The sequence below is a fragment of the Mycteria americana genome, assembly GCF_035582795.1.
Source record: "Mycteria americana isolate JAX WOST 10 ecotype Jacksonville Zoo and Gardens chromosome Z unlocalized genomic scaffold, USCA_MyAme_1.0 Scaffold_18, whole genome shotgun sequence".
Classification (NCBI taxonomy): domain Eukaryota; kingdom Metazoa; phylum Chordata; class Aves; order Ciconiiformes; family Ciconiidae; genus Mycteria; species Mycteria americana.
Window position 1 is genome coordinate 14019177 of NW_027445436.1, and position 13720 is coordinate 14032896.

The following is a 13720-nucleotide window of genomic DNA, read 5'->3' on the forward strand; positions in this document are numbered from 1 at the left end:
TTAGTACTATAACTATTTAAATCAAAGCAATTCTAAGATGAAATTGTACAAAGACCCTATTACTGCAAAGCAAGGATGCTCGCTCAGTATTAGCAGAGTGTATCTACAAATTACTGGGGCCTGCATTAGTCTTCATTTCAGGGGCACAAAAACCACATAATGAAACCCAAGAGAGGTGACTCCAGCAGACTACAGGGACCTTCCAGTTACGGGAACAGCATCACAAGAAGGGCAATCTTTTTAGCAAGAGTAAAAGTCCAAATCACACGCTGTTGCTATAATGCTGAACACATTTGCTCATCTGAAAGCCCACTTACTTAAAGGGGAGCTTCTTGTCATTCGGCTTGATGCAACGCACGTAGTGCGGGGTGGTGGCGTTCAGAGTCTCCATGAGCAAATGCAGCGATTTGCGGAACTGAAAGACAAAACCACTCGTTTTGAGGAGGGATGAAGGTGCTGTACCGTGCAACCCAAGTTGGCAGGTGCTGCAAGCCACCTGTGGTGCCAGCCTCTGGATGTGACACAGCATGAACCTCCCCATCAGCCCAGCACATGCAGGAGCAATTCAGAGAAGTAGGTTGAGGGCTTCCAGCTCAATGATGTACAACCGCAACAAGTGTTTGCTCAGGGCTTTACCCAGTTGGGTCTTGAAAAATATCCAAGGGTGGAGACAGCACAACTTGTTGTTGCACTGCTTGACTGTCCACACAGGGGAAAAAAGTGTTCTTTTTCTCAAGTTGTTTCAATTTATGAGCACTGTAATACATTGGGATACGGTCCAGCAAATCCCCGAGTGGCCTCCGCCATCCTTGTACTATGTCTCAACTCCTTCCAGTCAAGACTACTCAAGCCTGCTCTTCCAGAGACACTGCTAGAAGGTGTCCAAAATGCAACAGCCAAACTGTTCCCATCCTCAACACAGGTCACGGGAAGGTCTCCTCACTCCCCCCCCCCCCCCCCCCCCCCCAGCTTTTTATTTATCTCTGCTTCAAACTGAAGAAACAAGATCTGAACTGTAAAAACATATCTGGATTCACCTGCCCCATTTCCCTACTGTCAACTGACCCGCTCATATCATACGTTACCTGGTGCCCCACCGTTTCCTTGTGCTCCTTATTAGTAGCTTTGATCACTGGTCTGGCAGAACGGATGCTGATTTTGGATGTTCCCTTTCCCATCGAAGTGGTGGGTGCAGCATCCTTCTCATCTTGGAATAAGTCTGCTACCATTTGATACTAAAACAAAAGACAACATCTGAGCACCTCTGGCCCTGCTCTTTGCTGAACGAACCTACCCAAGTCGGTCATTTTTCCCCCATCTTAAAGCAGGAAGGGAAAAAAGGGCAATAAAGTGAAATCAAGAAGCGTTGCCTCCATAAACCACGTCAGCAGGACCATTGGCCATTCTGTTTTGTAGTTCATCAAACCTTGAAATGCGCACATTAAATCAAACAAGCGAAAAAAAGAGGATGGCTAGCTGAAAGGCTGCATCACTGACATGTTGTCCGAGGCACAAAACCTCCTGAACATGAAGAGACTCTTGCTCCCAGGCTTCGTTCAAGCTACTCATTCAGTCCTGATGGCAGCAAGGATGCTTCCCGCACAGTGTATCCCCCAGGAACGGGGTCTCCACATGAGGACAGGCAGCAGCCCGCTCCCACCACGGCCCCAGAGGCACCCCTGCTTTTCTGAACAATTAAGAGACACCAGCACTTCCTCACTAACTATCTGCATTTCAGCATGAACAAACAAGGCGACAGCAGGACCGCCATTCTGCAGCCCTGAAAGCACCACATTTAGCTCCTCAGATCCCTGAAGTTGGGTTTCTGGCAAGCCAGCAGCAGCATTTCCACTTCATAAATGGGAGAACAAGCGAGCTGGCAAATGCAGTTAATGCTATTTTTTAAGGGGCAGGATCTTCAAATTTGCATTAGGCTGGGGAACTTGAATACTAAGTAAGTCACCATAAATCTGGTCTGTTTAGCAGAGCTGTTAAATTTTCACATCTCAAATCCAGCTATGCACCCACGCTGGTTTCCGCTACAGCTGCACTTACATTCAAACAGTAAATTCTTAAACGTAAGAAAAACCACTGTCACCAGGTGGGATTTCACTTATCACCAAGCTGAGCTGGGCTCCAGCCCGGTGACACTACCAAAGCACCCTCGATGCCGTCCCAGCAGTATGCACACCACCAGCAACACCTGCTCTGGAGCATCTGTGGGAGAGGGCACCAGCATCACGCTTCCCTGGTCCATGGCACACCGTGCCCGACATGTCCATGTGAAAACACCGACACGAGGCAGCAGTGCACTGCACAGTCCCTCCATCCCAGGCTCCTCTGAAAGCCGAGCTTGGGTATATTTCCAATAAGGTCCTAAGAAGAGTGCAGGGGTTTACCACTTTATAGACATTAATGGACAGCCCCATGCCGTAAAGGGCTGCCTGGCTCTCTGCCACATCCCTGGACTGAGACAGGAATATTTCCAGCCCCAGCCCCACAGGCTGTTCGCACAGCTTGCTAGCATGGCAGCCTAAATACCACTGTGGAAAGGAAACTGTTTGCATTACATTAGCAAATTGCTTGCAGGCTCCAAGACAGCACCTGCTAAGGATCTGCTTCATAGCACAGCTTTTATTTTTATCTCTGCAGCTCACTCACCTCCTACCAGAATAAAGGCTCACACCTTCTTTGCCTAACCCTCTATCCCAAAAAGAGACATCCTGACAGCTGTTGTACTTTGATGACATGTCACTGTTTTGGGTGCTTTGCCTCCTGCAAATATGGGATGTTTGGGTGGCACGTGCTTGATGCTGGAAGACATCCAACACAGGCTCCACTTTACTATCTTGTGCTTGACAATGCAGTAAAACCCCCAGCTGTAATTTCAGGTTTCAAAATATCTTCTTAATGCATAGCTGGGAGTGCCATTGACCCCTCCATCCGCTTGCTATTAATAACAAGAGTGCTTGCTCCTGCACAAACGCTCAACATGAATCTTAGGTGAGCTTTCAGCTTGCATAATGCAAAACTGGTGTAACTGGGATCATCTTTAGCAGCCCAGGATCTATTCCACAGATGCTGGGGGATAAGCAAGAAGGACAGATCCCTCCTTCCCAACTGGCAGAGTCAAAACTATTGGTGCATTATTTGTAATTATAGAGAACTGGAATATAATATCTTAACAGCATGCTCATATACTTTTGATCAGTATTCAAATAAATTTCCTTAATTCAAAGAACATCAACTCTCAACTGTTGCAGCTGACCAGTGCTAACAAAACTAATTAGCTGCTTTATAAAGTCTCTTTCACCATCTTGTTGACAGCAGTAATTGCATTCCATTTCGCAGAAGGCAATTCTGCCTTGGTGGGAGTGCTTCATCAGCAACGCACTTGCTGACGGAGAGGTGTTTAAGTCCTTGCCATGTTAAATTGACAGCATTCCCTCTTGCCCTGTGTATCACCTTAGTGGGAATACAAAGAGGAATGCAGTGAATACTGTACACAGGCCTGATCCTGAGTACAGGACAAAGTCCTCATGGCACAGCCTTTTGCAGCACAAGTTTAAGCTTTAGTCAAATTAGCACATTTGAGTGGCAGACAGCGTTGCCACTGCTGCTCTTTTTGGTTCAGAGAAACTGTGTTGCTTTCTACAGAAAAAGAGAAAAAGTTTTATTTGTTTATATCTATGGAGGGCACATGGCAGGCAAGAGGCAAAAATCAGGATAACTGAATCTGCCGGCCAATGGGGTTAGGGAAAGCAGGAGCAGATGATCAGGTTTTGGGGGCTTTGCAGGAGGAGGGCGAGGATGTTCCTGCCAAGGGAAACGCTGCTCTTCCTCCTGGGACAGCACAGCATCGGCACAGGCTGACGACAGCCACCACTCCCATGTCATTAAAGAAATGGCTCAAAGGCAGAAGTTCAAACTATCACCCAAAGCTTCTCAGAGCCAAGTGCATTTAAGAGTGTTTTAAGCTGGATCACAAATGCAGATTTTGGTGTCACCTACAAAGCCACCACCGTGAATTCACAAGGTCCTAACACCTGATCCCAAGGAGCATAGCTTAGTTTGCAGGCCAAGTAAGCCCAAATCTTTGGCCCTAAGGCATACACATTAATGGCTTAAGAAACTCCATGGTTTAGGTCAAGCAAACCAGTTGAAAGGAGCAGGGTTTGGGTTATTTTTGCTATTAAACCAAAGCCCAGCCCACTCTGATAATATATAAGGACCATAATATAAGAGAGAGTGAAGAGGAGGAGATGCTGTTAATAAACCCATTTCAGCATTTTTTTTTTAATTTCTTTTTTTAAGGAATGAGTTGCAGGCAGCACCATCCCCACCACTCTACAACACACTACCCTGATGAGTTACAGTTCTCCACGACGCCTACGGGGAGAAGTCAAACAGAAATCCCTATCAGACACTGCCAGTTTTGCAACACTACCTACAACAGCAAGTTCAGCACTGGCTAAATAATTCATCATACAGCATCAATTATTCCTGCAGGTTACCTGGCATTTCTAATAAGCTCTAATCATGCCCAGTTTTTACCCCGGGAAAGCTGTGAGCTTCCCGAACACACAGAGCTCTTGATTTGGGTGTTATTAAAGCCCAGTTTCAGTTGTTAGACTCTCAACTACCCCCATGAATGAGAAAATTGCACATCTTGCCATCTTTTTGTGTGAATTCATTGCTTAGATGGAGGGCAAGCCACTGACAACAGTCAACTAATTTCCCATTCTCATCTCTCTCAATTTTGACAGGAACCAACTCCTGCTTAAAATGCTCCTAAAAATAATACTTCCTCCCTTCACCCTCATCACGCTCCTTATTTAGGGTGGCATTTGGAAGGTCACACCCAGCCATAAACCCAAGGGAGGGTGGCACAAAGAGGAGAAATCTAGATACGCGACACATCTGCTTGCAATATGCAGGGGGGATTCAAAATTTGCAATGCAAAAAAATAAATGCAAGTTAACAAGCTGGCCCGTGCTGGGGGAGGCTTTGAAATGGTTTGGAGAAAAGCAGATATATTCCTTCCCTACACCACACACAAAGTCTGGTGGAAACAATGGTGCCCCAGAGTCATGCAGTCTCAATTTTGGCTGCTTGATGGTGTGTTGGACTTTGCAGGGCTGGATTTTCATACTAACTTCTTAATAAGAGAGCTGCCCCTGGAAGGGTTAAGGTAGTTTAAAGTCTCAACTCATTAATTGACAATGAAAGACTCAAGGTTGCAGGGGGAATTTTTGGTCTGGTTTTAAACAACAAAAACTTGAAATGCCCTAAAAGTCTGCATCATTGACAATTTTAACCCAACCCACCCAAGTGCAAATGCATGCTCATGGAGAAGAAGTGTCAGTATAAAACCAGCTCAGTTCACACATGCAAGTGGGAAGTCTCCAACTTGAAGCCTGCTTGCCAAGTGCTCATTTACTGCAGGCACGACCCACGCCGAAGCCTGCAGAGCCCCACAGCTACTGCTTTTCTGCTTCCAACAGCCCACCGAGTTCACAGCCCTCAGGACTAACAGAGACTTTAAACAACAGGTGCCAAAAAGCTCTTTACCAGGAGACCTGGTATTCAAGGTCAGTCAATACATCTCTGTTGGCACTCATGCAATAAGGTGCCAACAAGTCGTTTTTACAATACTCGGGAGAGGAAGGTACATGGCACAAATCTTGTAATACAAGAGCAAGAGCAAGCATGACCATTAATATGTGTTAATTTGTTAATATTACATATTGGCAGCAGTGTAAAATAGCTCTATCAGCAGCTGGAATGTCTCAGAGTTCATGTTAGATTTCCGACCCTGTATATTAACCCTATTTTTTGCATACTAATTATTTAAGTAATTAAAAGTTGTAGGGCCAAACATGACGGACTACAGCTAAGGAGAACAGCCATTTTCATACAGAAGGGTGGTAGGGTCAGCAACACTACCCACAATATACAAACTACACTGCTGACCATGGCTTTTAATCCCAGGATCACCTGGGGCTCCACATGCTTTTGAGAACACCTTTGGTGCCAGGTGATGGGTGGGGAGCTCCAAGCAAGAGTTAAGTGGGATTTACACTGCCCCATACCTGGCTGTTCCTGATTTTTGCTCTCAGTGACCAAAAAAGATCATCAACAGGTTTGGAAAGGATTTTTTTGATGCACATCAACGGGACACTGACACCAGGGCAGAGGAGAGCAGAGGACCATGCACATCCACGCCTGGGAGCAACCGTAATCCCCAGCAGCCTCATCCCTCCTCGCCCCACTTATTCCCTCCTCCACACCCCATTTATTTGCCTTTTTTTGCTACTGTTCACATAGGTGCCTCCAACCACTTCTGCATACATGAAATGCTGCGGCATGACACAGGAATGCAAGCATGAAGCTCACGCTTTGGAAAGCGGCGGTGCTGATTATCTCCCGACTCACTGCTTTTACCTTGCTGGCTTTCAGGATGTTGATCTGTTCCTCATACACGGTGTCCCTGTTCTTCTCCAGAAATCCCTCACTTTGGTATTCCACCTAGGAGGAGACAAAGGAAGAAGCCCAAAGGATAAAGTCCAACCACACAGGGACAAGGTGCTGTGTCCCACCACTGTTGGAGCTCACCTGAGAAACCAGAGAGGGAGAAGTGGGGGGAATAACTGCAATTTAAAGGTCACTTTTTAATCAAAGAAAGTGAATCTGAATAAAAGCAAAATCCTTAACACAAACACAAATTGTTTCTTAGTCATGAAACTGCTCTATATGGGACCCAACCGCACTTCCGTGGAAACCAGGGGTAAAAATGCAAGTATCATCAGTCCCTCTACATGCTCTTTTGTTCACTCCTGAACTCCTTGTAAGCTAATCAATAAACCTCAAAAGATGTCCTGACTACATCTCTTGTAGGTCTCTTGTTGCAGAGAGTTGAGGTGCAAAGGAAGACTTTTGAGAGGACAGATGAAAATTTTATTTTATTTTTTACATCTGAAGTTGGCTGAAATAACCGATCACAAAAGGCAAAGCTTGCAAAGGAATATAATTTGTGAGGGATACACGTGCAAAATCACGAGCCTAAGGAAAGGTGAGTATCAACCTTTGCCATGAAAAGTGCCACTTGCATCCAGGGCAAACCTGGTTAGGAGAAGTGCCTGTGCAGGATTGCAGCACCCACGTGTTGCCTGGCTCCTCAGACACGTCCCCAGGTTGACATTACATTTTCCTTTCTAACAAAGGTGTGTTTTGGGTAACTGCAAGCTTTTAAGATTCTTATTTGCTGTGAGTGATGCCTGCCACATCAGGGTTTCAGTGAAGCTGGAGCCCACGGGCAAGACCCTACAGCACCGGACACTGGGATTCAGAGTCCCACAGTTGGCATCATCTCCCTCAAATGTGGGATCAGCCCAGGGGTCACCTCTCACACACTCCTCCCCACCATGCCTTGCTGATGCTCGCAGCTCCTGCTCTTCAAAAATAATTCCCTTTTCCAATACATTTTCAGTCAAGCTGCCCTTACAGAAATTCATTTTGCTGCAGCTTTGAGAAAGAGGATTTTTCTATCCTCTAGAAAGCACAACTATTTAAAGCTTAGCACAATAGTTCAGAGGCTGAAGTCCTCCAAGCTGATCTAGATTTGAGCACCGAACCGAGATTACTGCCAACCAGGCATGCCTATCACCAAAAAGCAGCTCACCAGTGCTATAAACTAATTTTCCTTCATGCGGCTCTTTTTTCCCCTCCATGCATTTCCCATTTCTGCGTTCAAGTCCCAGCACATGCAACGGGCACCCAGTTACCTTATCGGAAAAGTGCAGGACGATGAAGGAGGTGTTGGACATGCGGGGCTTCTGGAAGTGCTGGCTGCTGGCGTGCTGGTCATACAGCTTCTGTGCCCAGTTCTGGTCGGTGCCTTTGGGAACCTGGATGGGGAGAAAATGGACCACAAAGTTGTGGTCAGGCATGCAAAGGAGGTGCAGGGAGGTTTCAGAGGAACCCTCCTTGTGGGCTTCCTGTAGTCCACATGGGCTACAGGAACATTTGAAAAACAAAAGTGCGTCCCCCAGTTCTAGGAACGTGTGCTATTTTATTTTAATGTATATTCTTGACAAACACACTAAAATTTCATTTCCAGTGAAAAACACCCAAATGCTGGTTCTGCTCCAACAGCCAGAACAGCTCTTGCAGGAAAAAAAAAATTAAAGTAGTATTTTTGCACTTAAGTTACATTAATTGCTTAGGCACCAACATTACCTTTTTTAATGCAGTTTTTGGTGACCAAATAGTTTCACATGCTGCCACCTGAGACAACAATCAAGAGGTTCTATTTAATTTAAAATAATAATAAAGTTATAATTTTAAAATATTAAAATAATAATAAAATGATAATTCTTAAGACACCTCTGCCTCTCAGCAGGCTTGGGGTGGGGTCACTTGGATCCCAAACACAGGATGCATTAACCTCAATTGCACACAGGGTTGGGACTTCAGACCCACATACCTGTCCTACTGGAGTCGAATGATTCCAGTGTCCCCCCCCTCCCATGCATCCAAACCCCTGTGCCATGAATCTTCTGGATGCCAAACCCTCCTTCTGCATCCTATTTCCATCAAAATCAGGGTTCAAGTCTTACATGGACCTGCCCTTGAAAGAATTTGGCCATGGTACACCAAGATATCAAGTGCTGCCTAAGACACTGCTTTGGTAGGATGGGACAGAGAATGGAGAAATCCTAAACAACTGCAACGACAAAAAAAAAAAAAAAAAATCACGGCACTACCTGTGCAGCAAGGGAATGGGCTACTTTTCACAAATCAGCAGTTACAAGGAGGGGTTGAGCTTACCTTCTACCCACCACCTGCAATTTTTACCCACTAAACCATTGTAAACATCAGTTAATGCAATATATTGCCAATATCAGGGGAAAAAAACATTGGGTTTGTATTATTTTGTGCTTACAAAATAATACAATTCCCATAAAGACTCAATTTTTTAGGCTATGTTTAGGTCCCTCTCTGCTAACTGGCCAAAATGCCCAAAGCTTTTCAAAAGAGATAAGGGTGTACAAGGAAAGCTGCATGGCTGTAAGTATCTGTTATTTTGTACTTTTCCAGCAAAAGAAGTTTGCCACAAAGCAAAATTCTTGAAAACCAAAGGAAACAAGGAGTGAAGTTGTTACACTTGAGGGCTGGGGACCACAGCTGATGGGGTTAGTCCCCATGCCTCCTTGCCTGCCCAGCAGGGATGGGAAAGACTGGTGGACCCTCCATCACTGCCAACAGGACAGCAATGGTTGCACATACACATTTTAACAAAAAATGGCTGACCAGATTATTTAGGTTAGAAAAAGAGAAGTGTCAGAAGAAAAGCATTAGGCGATATTTAAAATTAGATGGGGCAAAGCCTAGAAACCACAAAACAATTATGTAGCATCAGGGAAAACTCTGGATCTTCCATCAGGTCTTTACATAGACCTTTATATGAAAAGTGACAGAGGAAATAGGGTCAGAAAACAGTAAGAAGGAAAACTTGAGACAGATGAGGAATATTTCTTTATTCTGCTCTGAAATAGCATTTGATTTCATGGCAGCAAGCCAAAACATGCCAGAAGGGTTCTGGACATGGGGACGAGCAGCTCCTGCCCACCCCCGTTAACTGGAAAAAGTAGCTGAATTAAATGCAGCAGCCACTCATGCAAGCCATGCTATCCCAGAAATATTTTATATTTTACCATTGTAAGCGTAGCCAATTATGGATACACATAGAAATAATATAGATTATATATAAATATTAAATGGCATTAATTTATGCAATTATATACATATTTTATTTATGCAAGATAGACATGCACATTTAAACTATGGAGTTATAAAAATGGAGATGGGTTTCTTTTTTTATCTGTCATGGTTTATAACCCCAGTCAGCAACTAAGCACCACACAGCCACTCACTCACTACCCCCACAGTGGGATGGGGGAGAGAAACAGAAGAGTAAAAGTGAGAAAACTTGTGGGTTGAGATAGGGAAAGCAAAAGCCACGCACGCAAGCAAAGCAAATCAAGGAATTCCTTCACTACTTCCCATGGGCAGGCAGGTGTTCAGCCATCTCCATGAAAGCATGATCTCCATCACGCGTAACAGTTACTTGGGAAGACAAATGCCATCACTCCGAATGTCCCCCCCCTTCCTTCTTCTTCCCCAGCTTTATATACTGAGCGCGATGTCATATGGTATGGAATAGCCCTTTGGCCAGTTTGGATCAACTATCCTGGCTGTGTCCCCTCGCAAATTCTTGTGCACCTGGCAGAGAATGGGAAGCTGAAAAGTCCTTGATTTAGTATAAGCACTGCTCAGCCATAACTAAAACATCCCTGTATTATCAACACTGTTTTCAGCACAAATCCAAAACATAGCCCCATACTAGCTACTATGAAGAAAATTAACTCTATCTCAGCTGAAACCAGAACAGTATGGAAGATATGCAGCACTTGCACAGAGCAAGCAGTTTCAGCCTGAAAATCAGGACACCTCATCCAACTTTGATAGAGACATGACTGCATTTCTTAGAGAATTTTCCATTTCCTCTGAGGATAATTTAAGTCCCTTGAAAAATCAATCCCAACTGGCTCCTCCTCTCCAGAGCACTGAAGTTGCTCTTCACGTGTTCCCTCCAACTGCAAAGCATTCAAAGTCTTCCTAGGAAGTCTGCTGTCCCCTCTACAACAAGGCCAACCATACCCTAAAGCCATAGCAGACATCCAAGCAAGTCTTCCACATGCCCTCCCAACTTCCCACAACTAGATTTTCAGAAGACAGCCTCCCTCCTTGATGCCTGTCTCTTCTGATGGGTTCTACATTGGTCTCCTCTCCTCAAGGGCTCTGATCTTATCCCAGATTTTTTCCCACCTGTTGGCCTTATGGTGACTCCCTCCACATTTCACAGTTCACCAGTAGGGAGGTTCTCCTGGATGCCCTTCTCCCCTTTTCCTCCTCTTCAGGCTCATCAGTTTGTGCTACAGCACTTCAATGTTGCACCTGTCACAGTGACCTTCGTTTCTGGCCAAGGCCCTTTCTGTGCATGGGACATGAACTCTTGCTGTTCCTCTGGCATCTTTTTAGGCCAAAGTAAAATAAAGAGGTCCTAAAAGCTCAAGATCCAGGCAGGTGACACTCCAGTGCAGGAAACAGGGAAAAGGCTCTTTGAGGACTCCAAGGTCACTTAGCAGAGGACATAAGGTAACAGTCCTGTGAAGATTATAAGGCTTCCTGGGCAGACCAGGGACATAACTGGAGGTTGGACCAAATGACTTCCAGAAGCCCCCTCCAACCTTAATTCTACAACAGCTTCCAACTCTTAAGACCTCAAAGCTATTTAAAAACCCCCAAAACCAAACATATCCTAAAGCCCTCTTTTTCAGAGCTAGGGGTTTTATCGTTTGCTTTCATGAGACAGGTTCAGTCCTTAAAACTCCAATCTCAATTCGAGAGCCCTCTCTTTCATTGCCAATTCCCATTTCAACCCTGCCTGGTCCCCTTCTTCTCCAAACAGTTACAAGACTCTCATTACACACCAAAGGTATATGACCTTTGTTAGCTGAACCGCTTCAGCATGTACCCAACCACCCCCTCCCCAACCTCACATTAAAGATTTTAAAAAAAAAAAAAAAAAAAAATTTATCCATACTGTGAAGTGAGAACATTAGCGACAAACCCTCCGCATTTGCACTAATGTTTCATTATGTTGCCAGGACCCCCTCAATGCCATTTCAAGACCCAGAGTATATTTATCCGCCATTGTATGTGCTAACAAGATGACTTGCAATTACCCTATTGTGGTCCCGCGCCTGCTGCAGCCAACTCTCCCCAAGAGGTGAAACGCTGCTGCTGGTGATGCAGGGGTGAAGGTTTTCATTCATAAACCGGTGCTTTCAGTTGACAGGCTTTGCTGAAATTTTCATAAAGCTGGAAAACGCTTGCAGATTATTATAAAAGAGCCGATTAGGGGGCCCATAATAAGGGTCTGTGAGTAATGACATTGACATGAGTAATTGAGCATTCCCCATTGACAGGTAAATACCCAGATAACTGGCATTTGATGGGGGAAGTAGATCTTGTGTTTCAGTTTTTTGGTCAAAAAAAAAAGCATGGATGGAAAAAGTAATGCCAGGCAGATTTACAGCAAAGTTGCCCATATTACTACTGTTGCATAGGAGTCGCTCCGTCTAATGCAATGTCACCAGCAGCAACTAGTGCCAGGTGCTTCAGAGAAGGAGCAAAGGGCATTATCAGCCAATATGGCACAAGGGAAACTTTCCTTATGGTCTTCACAACACCCAGGAGCTGGTTCGAGCCTGAAGAATTTAACAGGCTTAATAGTGCAGAGACCAAATGAAATGGTGCTGAATATCAAGCAAGTAATCTGACCTTCTGAGCCAGCACTGGCTAAGATGCTATTTTAAGGGCAAATTAAATTTAATTTGTTCTCATTTTTAAGGAGTCTTCCGGAGACTGGATTTGAAGAGGCCAAAGCCCCAACTCATCACAGAGAGATAGCTGGAATGTCTGTACCCCAGACAAGGGCTGAGCTTGTGGGACGTGCAGGTTGGGACAGCCTCATCATGACTGGGAAGGCAGCCCTATTGCTTGGAGAAGAGCAGCCACTTGACAAGTCACCTTGCTTCCAGACAAGTTATACATCTCCTTAAACCCCAACAGGGACACTAGTCTAAATAATGGATCCAAAACCTTTCCCTCTGATGCAACGTGACACTCCTGCCCTCGGGCCACTGGATCTGTCCCATACCCATGGATCCCACAGAGCCAACAAGAATTCATTGTGTCCTTTTCATCACCTTGGCTATCCTGGTGAGGGGCCCCTTCCCTGCTTCAGCTCTCCCACCACCCCTTGCCTCACCCTTCCCTGCCCTTGTTCAAAAACCCTCAAAGCCCTTCCACAATCAGTAAGACATTTCCTGGCACAGAATATATCCAAGTCACAATGGAAACTCTTCCCAAAGACAACTTGTTGATCAGACCATAGCAGAACCAGTCTGAGGCTCCACAAAGCAGCCATATTCAGCAGGAAGGCTGTCACCATCCCCTTCCAATAGGCTGTTCTCAGCATTAAAAAGGCTTATTTCATGGTTGAATCTAACTTCAACTTCTAGCTATTGCATGCTAGGGTTTTTTTGTGTCAAAGGGTCTGAAAACCCTCCCACTGACTATCACAACCACTCATGTGCAGCGCTCAAGTTTCTTTATCCTCAGTATCACAATGTTTTATAGCCCTGATCTGATAACACTCTCTCCAGTATTTCCTCATCATCATTGCTGTGCAGACACCAGAACTGGAAGAGATACGAGCTGCTCTGCCCAGTGTAGAAGCCCTTTTCATCGCAGCATCACACTGAGCTCTCCTGTTGAGATGACCATACCTAAAGACTCTGGACTTTCCACCTATTCTTCATGCCGAAGACCTTCAAAACAGGCATCCCAACTTCAAGAAAATCTCCCATCTTACATTTCTTGTTCCTGGATATATTTGATAATTCATGACTGAACAAGGAGTGAACAAAGAGTCCAACCTTTCTTATGGATTCTCATGAAGGGTTGCCCTTCTGGCATTTCTACTCAACTTTTAAGCAAGATTTAATTTAGGCTGTTATGAGACACGTGATAAAAGACAGCAAACTACTCTCCCAACATTACAAGCTTGGTTTAAAAAACCCAACCAACC

At 45.0% G+C, this 13720-nt stretch overlaps 2 protein-coding genes across 2 annotated transcripts in view; both read right to left on the reverse strand.

The window, feature by feature from the left end:
• Positions 1-13720, reverse strand: part of CZH18orf32 (chromosome Z C18orf32 homolog) — a 349853-nt gene that overhangs the window by 249528 nt on the left and 86605 nt on the right. The window lies entirely within an intron of this gene.
• Positions 1-13720, reverse strand: part of MYO5B (myosin VB) — a 143149-nt gene that overhangs the window by 83315 nt on the left and 46114 nt on the right. The window contains 4 exon segments of the mRNA XM_075488783.1: positions 318-415; positions 1086-1235; positions 6445-6528; positions 7785-7907. Coding sequence (XP_075344898.1) covers positions 318-415; positions 1086-1235; positions 6445-6528; positions 7785-7907 — 455 coding nt within the window.